This window comes from Nomascus leucogenys, chromosome 22a, assembly GCF_006542625.1.
Source record: "Nomascus leucogenys isolate Asia chromosome 22a, Asia_NLE_v1, whole genome shotgun sequence".
Taxonomy (NCBI): domain Eukaryota; kingdom Metazoa; phylum Chordata; class Mammalia; order Primates; family Hylobatidae; genus Nomascus; species Nomascus leucogenys.
Genome location: NC_044402.1, coordinates 76,700,102 through 76,716,552, shown reverse-complemented (window position 1 = coordinate 76,716,552; position 16,451 = coordinate 76,700,102). Strand labels below are relative to the sequence as shown.

At 32.2% G+C, this 16,451-nt stretch overlaps 1 protein-coding gene across 3 annotated transcripts in view; it reads right to left on the bottom strand.

Moving 5' to 3' along the window:
- MTX2 (metaxin 2) overlaps positions 1-16,451 on the bottom strand; it is an 87,126-nt gene that overhangs the window by 21,996 nt on the left and 48,679 nt on the right. For all 3 annotated transcript variants that reach the window (XM_030802599.1, XM_003253757.3, XM_030802600.1), the window contains exons 4-9: positions 10,024-10,096; positions 6,588-6,664; positions 5,113-5,205; positions 4,585-4,623; positions 4,073-4,198; positions 2,958-3,034 (exon numbers count right to left, since the gene is read on the bottom strand). In XM_030802599.1, the coding sequence (XP_030658459.1) occupies positions 2,958-3,034; positions 4,073-4,198; positions 4,585-4,623; positions 5,113-5,205; positions 6,588-6,664; positions 10,024-10,096 (485 nt within the window). The remainder of the gene's footprint in view (positions 1-2,957; positions 3,035-4,072; positions 4,199-4,584; positions 4,624-5,112; positions 5,206-6,587; positions 6,665-10,023; positions 10,097-16,451) is intronic.

Sequence of the window (16,451 nt, the reverse complement as noted above, 5' to 3'; positions counted from 1 at the left end):
TCCACACACGCTTAACCTTTAAAGCATATTTTTTGTAATTTTTCCAAATTTGAGCAACTCCTTATACTGACTCTGACATATATAAATTACTGATTCCAACAAGTCTTTCTTTTTAAAAAGTACAAATAATATTTTAGTTGATAGGTGACAGTTATGTATGCCTTTGTTAAACTGTATGCCTTTGTTAAAATTCACAGTACTACACCCATAAAAGTGCTAATTTTACTAAATGTAAATTACACATCAATAAACCTGACTTAACAAAAAGACAAGCAACAAATATATTTTATCCAGTATTTCTACTGAACTGTTTAATTAAGTCAAGATCTTCATATACCTCCAATTTTAATTATCTTGCTATATCACGTGAAGAGAAAACATAACTTTCCACCCTTCTGCTTACCAAATAGTTTGTGATTATAATTCAAATATAAATAGCAATTCCCCTCCTATGAGCTCTAAGATGTTTCATATATTATTGCATTTATCTTTATAGACTTTTTATTAGAAAAATATTCCAGGGTGACAAATATATTTTTAAAGTCCTAAGAAATTTGGTGCCTTCTTATATTATTATTCTTTCCACATTCCTGTTGGTTATTTACTATTTTTTCATTTGAATATCAAAATAAAAACAGTAAAATCCAACGTTTTCTTAACATTTTCCATTTAAGATTTTTCTGGCACTCATCTTTTTTGCTTTGCTTATTCATTATTTCACATTTATTTTTCTCTGACACCTTCACAGTATCATCTAGTTTCAAAAGCATTAATTTTGTCTGGGTGTTTCCTAATTGTTCTTTCCCATTATTTTTTCATCTCTTTATAGTACTAGAAATAATCTACATATCTTTTCTTTACATCCCAGTCACTTATCTTTAGGGCTGCCACTCAAATTTTCTAAATCAAGCCCCTTGCTTCTTGGCCTCTTTTCCCAATTATTATTCTTTCTGTGAGATCTCCCTTAACTACCCTTTTCCTTTTCTCTCATCAAGTAAAGGTATTTGGTTTCTTTCATGAGTCTTCCCAACATCCCCAGTAGTTGAGCTACAAGGAAAGTTAATTCTAATCTTAGGGGATTAATTCTAATTGTAGGGGGTTAATTCTAATATTAGGACTGGTGTATAGATAGAGAAATTGGAGTAACTTAGAGATATGTCAGAGCCAAGAATAGAATTCAGACCCTCTGACTTGCAGTATAATACTATGTATCCTGACTTAGGCCACAGCTGTATTCAACATAGTATTTCACAAAGTAATGACTCCTGCTACAGATAAAGGAATGAGAAAAATGTTGGCACAAGAAAGTGAAATACGAGTTACTTTTTTCTAAATGTACTTTCTTTGCATTTTTAATATTAATTAAATGATCGAATAAAATTAAAAATTAAATCTCTTCTATCTTTAATCTTATTTTTAGGGAAAATGTTTATCTGTCTAAGTATCATGTAAAGGAAAATTATGTCAAAACTCTACATCATAATATCAATTAAATAGTTCCTCAAAAGCAAGGCTTTGGTGTTTGAACTGTTCTAAGTTAGAAGTTTACATCACAAGTTTAAATGTAATTGTGCCCTTATGAAGAAAAATGATATCTTGATATTTCCACTGAGTCACATACCAAACTCTGGTTACTAACACAATGAGAATGAGTTTAACTGAGAAGCAAACTAAGTTAGATCTATTCTCCTGGCCTCCTCTAAAGACAGTGTGCATAACAAAACTAAAATAGAATAACGCATTTCAATAAAGCACACCCTTTCTGAGCTTTTCAATTCCTAAGAATTCCTCTGTTAGAAAGAAAAGAAATCACATAATACTGACATTTGGATACATTTCTCTTATGTTAGGGACTGAAAAATAGAATCTGCATAGCAAACATCACTAGAAATAGGAACAGAGTTGTAGAAGCTTTACCTACCAGAATTTCATGGTTTGAATTCTGAAGACTTTTCTGCTTCAAAGATCAACAGACCCCAGATTTTATTTTAATATCAATTATATATAGTATATACTACTTGTGTTATAGATTAATATAACTTAAATATTTCCAAACTATCATCATAGTCATTTTTACTACAAATATTATCTTTACCCAAATATGTTTGATATGGTTATAGAAGAGGAATGCTTATGACGATATAACACATAATAGCAAATAAAGCCTTTTAGAAATTATTAATCTAAAAATCAAATAATTTTTATTAAAATGCCAAGAAAAGGTTAGACTTTCTAGGGAAAGTTTTGAGATTAAAATGCTTTAAGCCCATCTTACACTGGATCACAGGACAGCTGATTCTGATATATTAAAATTATAATTGTTTAACAAAGGAAAATTCATTCTTTGCCTTCATTAGATTCTTTTCAAAATTGCAAAAGTAAATCTGTCAATGAAACATTACTCAACTTACATATATACACATATATTTAACCTATATCCTTTATATTAATTTCTGTGTTTTACAAATATTTTCATTAACATTTAAAAGATAAGTTCATAATAGTGCTTGTCCATCAAACAATATTTTTTAATATTTAGTTTTATTGACTCTTCTAGTCCTCCAGGTATCGTTCTATATAGAAAACTATAGTTACATTAATAGTAACTTACTTTTCTTCATGTTTAATAGTACTTTACAAGTTTAGAATTTTGTTAAGATTTTGTAGTTCCATATATAGCACCTTGAACTACCTCATTAAAACCTTATCATACAATGATTGATTTACATGACTGCCTTTAAGATAAATTCTTAATGATAAGGACCATGTTTTAGAAATCTTAGTCTCCTAGAGCCTAGCACTGTGCCTGAGAGTAAAGAAGTGCCACAAAAATATTTGAGTACAAAAATTATAAAAATAGCTAAATCTTTTCTTGAAAAAGCAATTCTTCTATGAACAAAAGAAATTTGCAATCTAACAGTACAGAAAATTAACTTTAAAAAAGTAAAATGTCTTACTGCTTATTGAAGAAATACGATTGTGTTCCCAGTCTTTGAGAGAGAGCTTGACAGCACTGGTCTACATCCTCTAAGACCTAATACAGGCAATGAACCCCAAGGAAAAGTATTTCAATTAGCAAAACAATAAAAAGTATCTAAAACATAACTTGTATCACAGTTTATAACAAAAATATAAATTTAGGTTAACCTTTTATAATGTATTTTAATAAGACTATAGACCACATATATACGTAATACTTTCTATATAAGAAATAGGAAGAAATTCTCAGTGAATGTCCTTCAAAATACAAGTACATTTAAGTTACTTATAAGAATTTTGTCAAGAACAAAAGTGTCTTCCTGAATCCATATATTCAAATAGCTTTGCATATACCGAAAAATCTGCTTAATAAAGGTAACACCATTGACCCACCATGAGTAAAAGCATTTGAATGGTTTTCCCACTAGTGGAGATGGATTTTTATTTATTCTATCCCTGTTCATTTACTGAAACCCCCTTGTGGCCAATGGCACACATCAGTGAGATGGCTGGCTAGTATTAAGGGTAGCCTTGGAAAAGAAGGGCATTAATTAACTTAATGATGCTTGTGGACAAGATAAGTATTTTGAAGTTTTGCTACTTTAGTAGCAAAAATATAGATAGATAGATAGATAGATATAGATATATTAAGTACTGTATTTAACAGAGCTTTTTTTTTAAGCCCTGATGCTGCAGATCTATATTTAGTTACATAAAAGGTGCCCACAATGTATTGTTCAATTAAAAAAAAAAAACCCTCAGGTTATACAGTAGCAGGCATAATGATCCCATTTGAGAAAATGTTACTAAGAAACATTTAGAAGAAGGCTCTCCAAATAGTTAAGGGTGGTAATTTCTAGGTGATGAGATTTCAGGCAAGTTTTATTGCTTTTTTACACATATCTGCATTGTATTGTTTGCTTTACATCAAGCATGTATGATTTTTTAGCAATAAAATTACTTCATGTTACTGAAAATAACAGCGAATGGTTTTCTTGCCAATCATATATTTTTTTAAAGGAATATCAATATAAAGAATGATTCTTTTAATGCATAAAAGTTGAGGGTTTTGTCAACTTCAACCCGAACTGACCTGGTCCAGAGTCTTCTTTCCCCATCCAATAGCTTTCATCTTACGTTTGACTTCCCACTGTTTCTGATAGGCCAAAATATGATTCAGAGGCCAAGGGTAAGGAGATCCATACCTAGCATGAGTGATCTAAAGCAAAAAGTTTTGTAAAAAAGGTGACCCTTCCTAAAAACAATGCCCGTTTTTACAAATAGAATTCTAAAATAAATATATTTTCAGATAACATAAATAGAGCAATCTGAAAAAAATACACAGCTTGCAATCTAAAAAATTAAAATTTTAAGCCATTCCCTTTAAAAATATATAAACTTTTATGTACTTTGCAACCCGTTATATCAAACAATGACACGCAGCTTCCCTAAAATATATGTGCAAGCAAAATTAAAGTAAGTGAAAAACTATATCACTAATGGTATAAACCACAATGTTTCATTTATGAGCAGGGACTTGCGATTCTGAGCAAAAGTGTTTTCTCATTAAATTTTAATTAAGATAAATGTTACAGAACCACTCACCTCCCCTACTGTAGCTTCATCACACCACTGAAGATACAGCTAGGAACAAAAGAACAGTCACTAAATTTTAGAATACCAAAGAGGAAAAGGATAAAGAAAGTTATTTTTTGCCAAGGCAATTTTTTATAAGCTAATTTCATAAGTCACACATGTAGGGGTTTTGTTTTCCTTAGCAGCTATCCACAATTATTAAATGTAATGATGGTACGTTATAAAAATATTTTTTATTCACACATGTCTAAATACCATTAAAGTGTTTTACAGATATTATTTAAGTAAATTTCAAAAGGCCAAAGTAAAATAATGAGTAGGCAAGAATCACTCCTTTTTATAAACAGAAAAACTAGAACTGAAAATGTCAGGTAACTTGTTCAAAGGTAATAATCAAATAATTTAGGTAGCCATCTCAACTCTAGAATTACTTGACTATTTTCCCATTTCTCAATAACTTTAACCCATAAGAAAGATTATATTTTACGAGAATGAGAGAAAAAGCTTATTTTCAAGCCATATCATCTAGTATTTTACCTCTGCAGTCAACAGCATATTGTTGACTAATTCCATGTAAGCTTTCATTTCTGCTTTTTGGACTTCATCCAGCCCATCACTAAGAGAATGGCCCTACAGGGAATTTAAAAAAATTTAAAGAGCATCATATTAAATATACGAAAACTTTCAGTTATCTTACTAACAAATAATATAACATGCAACTATACAATGAATTAGACTTCCAAAATGCCCCCTAAAAATTATTTTATATAAAAGCATAAATAATACTCTGCTATCACTATGAAATATTAGTATGTACTTATTTGTCATTATACAAATGTATCTTTCAATAGAGAAAATTACACTATCAACTACTTCGCAAAAGAAGAAAACAGAATGGTCAGCAAACCTTGTTTAAGAGATTAACCTTATTAGAAATAAAGGAAATGCCAAAAGACTGACATGTGCTGTTTATAAAGTGGTCAAAGATGAAAAAAATACTGTTAGTAAAGATATGGAGGAAAAAACCCACTTATTTTAAAATTCTAATGCACTATAGTAACTAGGAGATACATAAAATGATATAACCTTTAGTTCAGTCTGGCAATCTATTACAAGATTTAAAAAGTAAATAACCTATGACATCCTAATACCACTCTTAGGAATTTATCCTAAGGTACCAATACCAACCTTAGGAATTTATACAAAGCTGTACATACAAGAAAATTTATCTTAGTACTCTATAAAAACAAAACATTGGCCATGACCTAAATGCCCATCAATAAACTTGAGTAAATAAAATTCTAATTTATCCAATACAGGGGGAGGGTGTTGAAGAAAAAAAAAAAAAAATATATATATATATCTAGTACAGCAGAATACTATACAACAATGTGAAAGGATGATATATATCTACAGCTATTAATATGGAAGAATTTCCAAACATATTTATGATTTTAAAAGGTATGTTGCAAAATAGTACATACTAGTATGATCTAGGTTTTTCTGTATATGCAAAAAGAAAAGTCTGGAATGATTTTTCAGAAACACCAATGGGAGTTGTTCCTTAATAACTATTAAAATCTAAACTGAATAAATGAAATGCAGAATCATTCAAATGGATAAATACATTCAACTTCAAACAAATCCTGTATCTCCCTTTTCAAAGGTCAGCCAGACACTTCAAAACCTAATAGTTTTTCATTTATGACCACAGTTCTAGTAAGCATAAGTTAGAAAATTATCTACCATTTTGTAAAGATCAAACCATCTCTTTTGACTAGATATTAAAATTACATACCTTTAATAAATTTGACATTAATAAAGAAAAAAAGCTACCTCTTTTGCCATTATATCATGAAGAAATACTAACTTACACTTCAGAAGTATTTTCCAGTAGTTTGCATTGGCATTTTATAAAACTAGGTTGAAATCAATGTAAATGTTAAGACACATTAAAGAATGATGAATGACTGAGTAACTGTGATCAAATACATTTAATATCTTTTTATTACCTTGGCTTTAACAAATTGGACTATTGGACCAAGTTCTGATACTACTTGATTTCCCACATGAATAAAAGGTACTTTACCTGTTGAGAGAAAAAAAAGTATTTATAAAAATACTTCCAGTATGTTAAAGTTTGTGATAATTAAAAAAAAATTAACACAAAACTCAGGTATTTATAAATAGGGATTTCATAAAACTGTAACTTTTGAAAATTTTTGTCAGATGTGTATATTAAATTCTGTAAGTTTTTAAACTGATTACTAACCAACTTTAGAAAAAAAGAACAGGTAAATTCATTTCTAGAGTTCTCACTTAGATATAATAACACATCACATAACATTCTCTTTTCAGAGCCAACACAAACATATCACCACATAGCAGCAAACACTAATTATCCAAATTACATGAACCAAGCCAGGACATTGGTACATGACCACTGATATATTTCAAAGAAATTTAAGCTTTCTTTTCAGAGTACAGTGAATCAATCTATACTGTAAACTACATTAAAAAAAAAAAAAACTTTTTACATCTTTTAAGTCTTTGATACCTGTTGAGATCAACATTTTAAGCAAGTAATTGTATATCAATAAATCTCTTTGACTCAAAATACCAAGAATTAAAAGAATTAACAATCTTTGAAGGCATGCTAGTTGGTAAGTTGTAATACAGAGTATGTTCCCAACATGTGGGAAAAAATAATAGTATGTTTATAAAAACTAGCTTCTATAGATAAATGTCACATTAAAAAAGAAATATTTCACTTTAACAAATACTAATACTTGATGAAATTATTAGAGATGAGGGAACAAAATAATCTCCAAATAGCAAGAAGGGTCTACTCCAAATGCTAAAGAACGAAACCTGCTGTCAGACCTAGTTCAAATAGAGTTCACACTAACAGCAGGCTTCTTCCTGTTCCTTTTCAATAGATTCACTCCTCTCTGGCTCAGTCAGCCTGGGGGTAATGGATGAAGCACAGAGGCCTAACAAAAGCTTCAACTGCATCCATAGGACAACATGCATTACAAAGAGAAGGCAGGCCTTTTGGAACAAAACAACTCAATAGATGTATTGAGAAGATACTTCCCTGTTGCCAATTCTGCATTCCTTCCTTCTACTGCTTTATAAATCTTGCAAAAAAAAAAAAAAAAATTTATCTGGTTAAGTATTAGGCCATATTGTTTCCTTAACTCGGGATAAAATCTTTGTAACTATTATACTACCAGAATTATTACAGGTCCCCTGAGATCAAATGATCTGAGAATGAAAACTATTTAGTACCTAGACTAAAGAGTATTTGGGGGTATAATATTTTTAGAGCAAAGCATATTCCTTGTTTTTAATGACTAGTTTCAGGTTCTTGGAAAAAAGGGTTTGTATTTTATTTCTTTTCTTAAAAATACACTGAGCATTGTCAATTCTGAAACAAAAAGAAGTGTGGATAGTCAACTGAGTATTCATCTTATATATCTCTAAATATAAAGAGATATATAAAAACAAAGGCAACAAATTAGAAGTGAATAATGTTTTCTGTCACTAGCCTGCTTAATGAAAATGGAGCCAGTGTTATATCCTTATTATTGCAGGTATCAGGCAAAAACACAGTAAGACAGTTATTTTCTGGTGCCAATCAAAGGTCATATAAGAAAACTGAGTGCTTTGTTTACCGTCTTAGACAGAATAATCACTTTAAAAATTTTTATTCTAAAGAAAGCAAGAATATGTTGCCAAACAAGTAGGCAGATTCAAAGAATGCAAGAAATAGGACCTTGGATGTCATCTAATCTGACTACCTTATATTACAGATGAAGTCACTGAGGCTCAAAGAAGTGAAATTTCTCAAGGAAATAGTTAATATGTGACAAAGTCACAGAAGGATTAGTTAAAGATTTCCTAACTCTTTAGGAAATAAGAGTTTAAGTCAACTGGCCTTCTGACTATTCCATGCTCTCTGCTTTAAAAATCTACCACAAGATCAAAGAAGCAAATACAATAAAAAACATTTCCCTATCACCTCAAATCATTAAATGAAAGAGAATACCAATCTGAGATATTATAAAATTTAAATATCTTAGTAGAAAGTGCCATTTTCGTCTACCTACAGGAGACTCCTATGAAAGAATGTATATTTTTGTATGTCTCTAGAATATTTGTTTTCGCAGTCTAATAAAAAGAAAATAGGTATCTACCTACATGACACTAAGTATAGTAATTTTAGGAAACAGGTGGATAAACTATATTGATTTCTCACTTGCCAAAGATCTGAACTTTTATATTAGATTACTAACCTTTTTACATAAATATACAAACTCTTTTTGTATGACTACATACAGGAAAAGGATGGACAGAACACAACATAACTTATTTCACCAGAATTCTGTAGTTCCTAAAATCTATGTATAAAACGAACACAAAAATGAGTCAATGAATGCCCTCCAAGAATCTAAAATATGCTTACATTTACAAGCCTAGAAATTATTTTATGGACATGTTTTCTAAATGTATATTCATAAACCTCTAAAACCAAGTATTTATATAAAAGAATACACAGTATGTACAGAAGGGGTGTCTTCATACCTTTTAACAATTTCTACCACCCTTAAAAACTTAAGGTGGAAAAAAAAAAGTTTAACACAAGTCACTCCTAAATTATCATATCAAAATGAAAAATGTCTCCCTAAAAAGCAATGTTACACACTTATACCAATCAGTTATACTTAATAATTTATTCAAAAACGAGTAATTCTACTTACTATTGCTCCAACAAAACCATAATTACAATAATCATCCATGATAATTATATATAACATTTATTTATCAGCTTTGTAGCACATTTTTATATTAAAAATTCTTTGATTTACTTAAGACAGTAATTTAATCTACTAACATAAAGATAATACTGATTTTAAAAAATAGGAAGGCTAAAGCATCTCAAAACCTGTTAAAATTAAGCATTAGAAAAAATAATTAGAAATCAAAAACATTCAGTGATGACTTCAAGATCTAATGACAAATTAATTTTTCTACAATCTCTCTTCTTCCACCTGTATTATGGGAGAATATAATTTAGAAAGACGTGTTGAATAATAAATGGATTCATTATTACTAAAAATTTGTTTTCTCAACAGGAAAGTCTTATGTACATTAAGACTAGGGAAATCTGAGATCATCTATTTCCTTAACATTTACTATTTAGAACAATTCCCTTACTATTAAAACCATTTCCACACAACAGTAACCATCTCTGATCACGTTGAAATGAATAGATATGCCAACCCCAAGATTGTCAAATTTGCAATTGTTACTTTCTAAAACCATGGATTCTTCAAAGGGTAAACAAAAAAATCAGGCATTTTAACATGTAGATACAAACTGGACTATCACTATAATTTTATCACTCCATAATATTAACAGAGAAGAAAAAAAACACACACTTACCAGATGGAGACATATATTCTGCATTTGCCCTACAAACTACTTTGATAGGCAAGTTACACATTTGCAAAAAGGCCTGTAAATCAAGATACATACAATAAGCCCAGTAAAAGCATATACATATTTGAACAGAAATTTGTATGCATTTCTTTTCTAAACTGAATAGTTTCATACTACAAAACTCTAACAGAAAACAATGAACCAATTTAAAGTGAAGGATTTGTTTTCCAAACAAAAATAAAATGTCATTTAACTACTTAAAAATCAGTATGATTTAGACATCAGTAAATACATGAAACTTAAAGTATGTATGTATACCTAAGGAATAAAATGTAAATTATCCACATTTATGTTACTGTATTAGTCTATGTAAACCAGCAACACTATATATATTGCTTTAATTTTCCTAAGTAGATGACTAAAGTCCAAATTTTATAAGCTATTAATTGCTTCATTCCATTACTTTCTATAGGATCATCATCTTCCTCATTTTAGAGGAAAACTCAAAATACTATCTCTGCTACCTCAAAGTTCTCTCCAGTAATACTCTATATTCCAACATGTAGCTTCTGTGCTCACTAATTCACTTTTTAAAGACTTAAATTGTTTATCTTTGTTCATAGTTACAAAAATGTTATAAGCAATTTAAATGTCTAATAATAAGGGTATGGGGTAAATCATTATAGTAAATCCAAACTATGGCATGCTATACACAATCAATTTTAAAACTCTTGCTTTAGAAAAAATTTTACATCAAGAAAAAATGTACACATTATAATATTAAGTAAAAAAATGCAAAACTCTATTACTAGATCGCACTAATTCATTTTTAAATGTTTTTAAGACACCAGTGAACTCTGCCAAACCCACTGTTTTTTACAATACTCAAAGTCCACTCCCCTTGTTCTCTCTTCTATGACTTCTTGGCTTCTTTTTCTCTACTCACAAAATTTACTATGTTATTTCTGTAAAATCACTGTTATTCAACTGGGAGGTCATAAGTTACAATGGTTCTAATTACCACATACAAATTGGAAGACAAACCTTTTACCTATTTTGAAATTGTAAGTACTATAAATAGCTGTCAAAAGTAAGATAAATTAATAAATTAACAAGGATATTATTTATCATTTTACTCAACAGAGATTTCTCATAGGTTTATTATAATTCTTTCCTCAACTCTACATTAGAAATAAGTGTTAAGACTCTTAAGTGTTAAGGGTACAAAACAGTGATTAATATCTTGTACAAAGAACTCCATTTACCCAAAAGTATGTCAATTCTCTTGTTTTCTCAAAACTCCAGTCCTTTAGAGATGCCTGCCTCCAAATATAAATCCCACATGAGTCTGATTCCCCCACTAATTGCATCCTCTGATTCTTACATTGCTCTGTAACTTATGTATGCATGTCTGATCTCCCCAAGTAAATGGAATCTCTTAGAAAACCAAGGGGGAGATTTTTAATTTTTTTTTTTGCAATTCTGTTCTCCTCCCCCCAGTCTCCCTCATTTTCCCACAATTAACCTTTCACAGTGCACTACTTATAATAAGCAATACTGTTTACTGATTGAGCCATTCAAAGCTCCCAAGAGCTTATCATGGCAGAGGCTGTTATCCCTGCCACATATGTTCTCCCTTTTCCCTACAGTGGTAGAAACTGTATCTGCACACAAGACTGCCTAAAATAAAAACTTATTTTCCGGGTTCCCTTACAACTGGGTATGGCCAACTGGACTAAAAGTTCTGGACAACTGCTGAGAAGTTTCTTTAAAAGGAGAAAGTATCTCCTCTTTTTCCTCCCTGTTGACTAGAATGTAAAAAGAATGGCTATAGCTATAGCAGCCTAACAGAACCATGAAGTAGCAGCTGAGTGTTGGAAATGGTAGAGCAACGAGAGTAAAGGGGCCTAGCTTGTTGATAATCATGCAGTCACCAAACCTGGATTACCCATGTTTGTACGAGAAGTGAACTATCTTTTTAAGCTATCACTATATTGGGTTTCTGTCACTCACTGCCAAATCTAATCCTAATTAATTCACCTACAGTTATGATTTCTAAGTTTAAACACCATCCTGCCCCACCAGAAGTTGATTTTTCTGTGTCTATTTAAGTGGAAACTAACAGTCCTCTAAAATCTATAATCAGTGATTCCAATTCATAGCAATAGTGAGCTTCCTGACTGACCCACAAAGATAGGGTAGGGTGGTGATTCTCAAACTTCAGCATGCATCAAAATCATGTCAAAGCATGGCTTGCAAGGAAAGAATTAGAGAAAATGAATATAAACAGTTCTTTCAAAAAGCCTGGATCAGAAAAAAAGGAAGAAGGGAGGAGAAGGGTTGCCTCCCTTCTATTACATATGAAGAAGAGTGGAGCTTATTAAAACACAAAAAGGAAAAAAATAATGGGGATAGCCTGAAATTACATAAAACAAGTGAAATAACTGATATACAAGATCCATGTGGCCAGGAACAGTGGCTCACACCTGTAATCTCAGCACTTTTGGGGAGGCCAAGGCAAAAGGATCACTTGAGGCCAGGAGTTCAAGACCAGCTTAGAAAACATAGGCAGAACCCATTCCTACAAAAAAGTTAAAAAAATCACCTAGGCATGGTAGTGCACACCTTTAGTCTCAGCTACTCAAGAGGCTGAGGTGGGAGGATTGCTTGAACCTGGGAGGTAAAGGCTGCAATAAGCCATGATCACACCACTGCACTCCAGCCTGGGCAATACAACGAGAACCTGTCTCAAAAAAAAAAAAAAAAAAAGAATAGGTAAAAAGGGAGGAAATAAGACCTTAGTTGGAGAGATCTGTCTTTGTCAGAACAGGACACTTTTTCCACTGTAATGCAAGAGGTGGTGGGGAATCAGTGATGATGACTGCAAGTTGATAAGAAAGAACAAGAATGTGAGTGCTCATATTTTATGAAATGAAAGGAGAAATCATTTGCTGAGAATGAGAAACTAAGAAGGGATTGAGGCCTTCAGTAGAACAAAAAGAGTCTGAAATAACTGTTTAATATATCTTCTCAAAGGCCTGAATAATATTCAACTGTTAATAATAATATCGTATAAAATAGTAAATATAGTATATTTTGTTAAACTACATGCGTAGTGGTAACTGTGCTAATTAATATTCCAAAATGCTATATTTCACTTAAAATAAAAGCAGAATTGTAATGTTCTGCAATCAAACCTATGCTTCTTTTTTTTGAGACAGAATTTCACTCTGTTGCCTAGGCTGGAGTGCAGTGGTGCAACCTCAGCTCAATGCAACCTTCAACTCCCAAAACCCATGCTTCTGGGTCCCATATTTTTTATTTTTTATAAAAACTGACAATTTTACCAATTAAATGACACTCAACTTACTACAGACCTCAATTGATAGCATAATTCTACTTAGCCAATTAATCTGCAGTTCACAAAAAAGTTTGATGTCACAAAGCATTTTCATCCAAACTTTAAAAATGCACAAACAGGCCAGTCCCAGTGCTTCCAGAGGCCGAGGAGGGAGGATTGCTTGAGGCCAAGAGTTCAAGACCAGCCTGGGAAACATAGTGAGAGTTTCTCTCTACAAACATTTTTAAAAATTAGCAGCACAGGCTGGGCGTGGTGGCTCATGCCTATAATCCCAGCACTTTGGGAGGCCAAGGCAGGTGGATCACGAGGTCAGGAGTTTGAGACCAGCCTGGCCAACATGGTGAAACCCTGACTCTACTAACAATACAAAAATTAGCCGGGCGTGGTGGCGCGTGCCTGTAGTCCCAGCCACTCAGAAGGCTGAGGCAGGAGAATCACTTGAACCCGGGAGGCAGAGGCTGCAGTGAGCTGAGGTCGCACCACCGCACTCCAGCCTGGGTGACAGAGCAAGACTCCATCTCAAAAAAACAAAAAACAAACAAAAAAACAAAAAACAAAACAAAAAACAAACAAACAAACAACAAAAAAAATTAGCAGCACGTGGTGGCAGGCACCTATAGTCCCAGCTACTCGGTGAAGCTATGGTAGGAGGATAGCTTGAGCCCAATAATTAAAGGTGAGCTGTGATCATGCAAAAAAAGAAAGCAAAGCCAAAACATTACCATGACTATTTGCAATAATATAAACACTCTAAAACAATAGCAAGGTTTGACTCAAACAGTATTTCCCCGTTCTCTTGAAAGATGGAAGAAAACACTGGAGAGGCTCACTTTCACCTTCCGCTTTGACTTTCAGTATCTTATCAGCACACAAAAATACTCCAAATAACTGGCGTGGCACACTCATCTAAAACATATTTTCTTTTCAATTCGGAAATAGCAATCTGCGTATTTTTATTCTTATGGAAGTCAAAGAAAAATGTATTTCAAATTATAATAATGAATAATGAACTTGGAACAACTCAGCTAACTCTTATTCCTCGGTTGAATACTTTATTCCAAACTAATTTAAATGAATAACAACATAAAATAATTTGAATAAAACATTTAGCACATCCTATCAGAATAACGTTTTATAACTATGCTGTCCAATATGGTAGCCACTAGTCACATGTGGCTCCTTAATTAATGTTTGAATAAAATTTTAAATTCCATTCCCTAGTCACACTAGCCACATTTCAAGTGCTCAACAGGCACATGTGGCTAGTGGCTAATGTATTTATTGAACAGCACAGATTCAGAACACTTCCATCATCACAGTGTGATGTGATGATGTCTACTGGATGTCTATCAGATAGCATGGATATATAACAACAGTAATCAGTACATAAAGGAGACCTTAGCAAGAGAGGCTGACATCATCTGAAAGTGATTATACTAAACATTATTTTTAAAGACCTGCATAATAGCACAGTGTCCAAAAACCCTGCAAGTGATACAATCAACTTTTGATGATGGTGACACATTAAATACCGTATTTCCAATTTCTGAGAGAATATAAAGATTACTCATTTACTGAGCAACTCCAATTGCTAAAATGAGGAGGCAAATGTATTCTTATATGAAAACTAAGAACTAAAGAATGAATTAAAACTGCATCCATTCTTTATATATAAATTTAGTGAGTACCTGGTAGGAAATTTTTTAAATGCACACATATGTATATGCACACATAACATAATTGCCTGTACCTGATTTCTAAGACCCTGAAATTTAATCAGCTTGATGTAGTTTCAACATATTGAATACATTAATTGAATTCATAACATCAAAAACATTCACTTGAAGGGGTAGGGTGTCAGGGGTAGGGTTTTTTACTTTAAAAAAAAATTCAAAGAAAAAAAAACTATTACCAGATCATCAATAACTGGTTAAACATGAAGGACTAAATTTACACATTTATCTCTGCAACCTTTAAAAAAAATCTATTAAAATAACAGTGAAGAAATAGAAAAGGTATACACCCAGAAAAACATAAAGAATAGCAGAGGAGACAAAAGCATACCAGAGATGTCAACTCATTTTTCTAAGATGGAAAACAGACTTAGCATGGCAGAGGGCAGAGGAAGCTGAAACCTAAGAATTTGCACAGTAGAAAATCAATACATTTGCATCACAGAAACTAAGAAGATTCCAAAATTGGAAGGCAGAGGTGAGATATAGGACAGCAAATAAAGGACTGGATGAAAGTCTACATAAGCATTTGATAACTAGCCCTCCCCCAGTCTAGCAGGACACAAAGGTATATTCTTTGGAGAAACTGAACTAGAGGGACCCAAACAGCAGAGGGCACTGGGTGAGGTGCCACTCTGAAAGAGGCAAAGTTAAGGGTAAGTATACATACTGATCGAGATTCACACAGGATCTCTCTCCCTCTAAGCTCCCAAACATAGGATATCACTCCAGGATATCTCTCTGGAGAAAAAAAATCTACATATTGATGGTTTTACTGGGGGTGGGGTGGGCTAGGAATAGTGACTAACAAAAACGACCTCTCAATATGTAATCAATCTATAATGACATCCACATGTCAAAAAGTCCCTCATCTCTTTAGCCTCACTCTTAACTATAAATTGTTAGCAGAGATCAATAGACACTTGGAGGAAAGCCTCAAACAAAATACAGAGCCAAAACAAACCACAGAAAAAGGAACTGGCAAACAAAACTGCAGAGAGCAAGACAACTTCACAGAAAAATTATAATGGTGAATATTTACTGAGCACTTACTATACGCCAAGTACTTGCACAAGAACTTTACCCTATAAGGTATGTACAAGTATCACTATCTTAAGATGAGAAAAAAGAACAGAGATCAGGGTGTAGAGAGAGGGAGGGAGAGAAAAAGAAAGGAGGGAAAAAAGGAAGGAAAGAAGTCATGTGCCTGGTACGTAACAGGCAGACAATGATTACCAGATGAATAAATAAATGAACATATGGAAATGTAAACAATAACGTCTAGTTTTAGTCATGTGAATTTTTGAAAACAAAGCAACAGAAACTTCTGAAAAGTT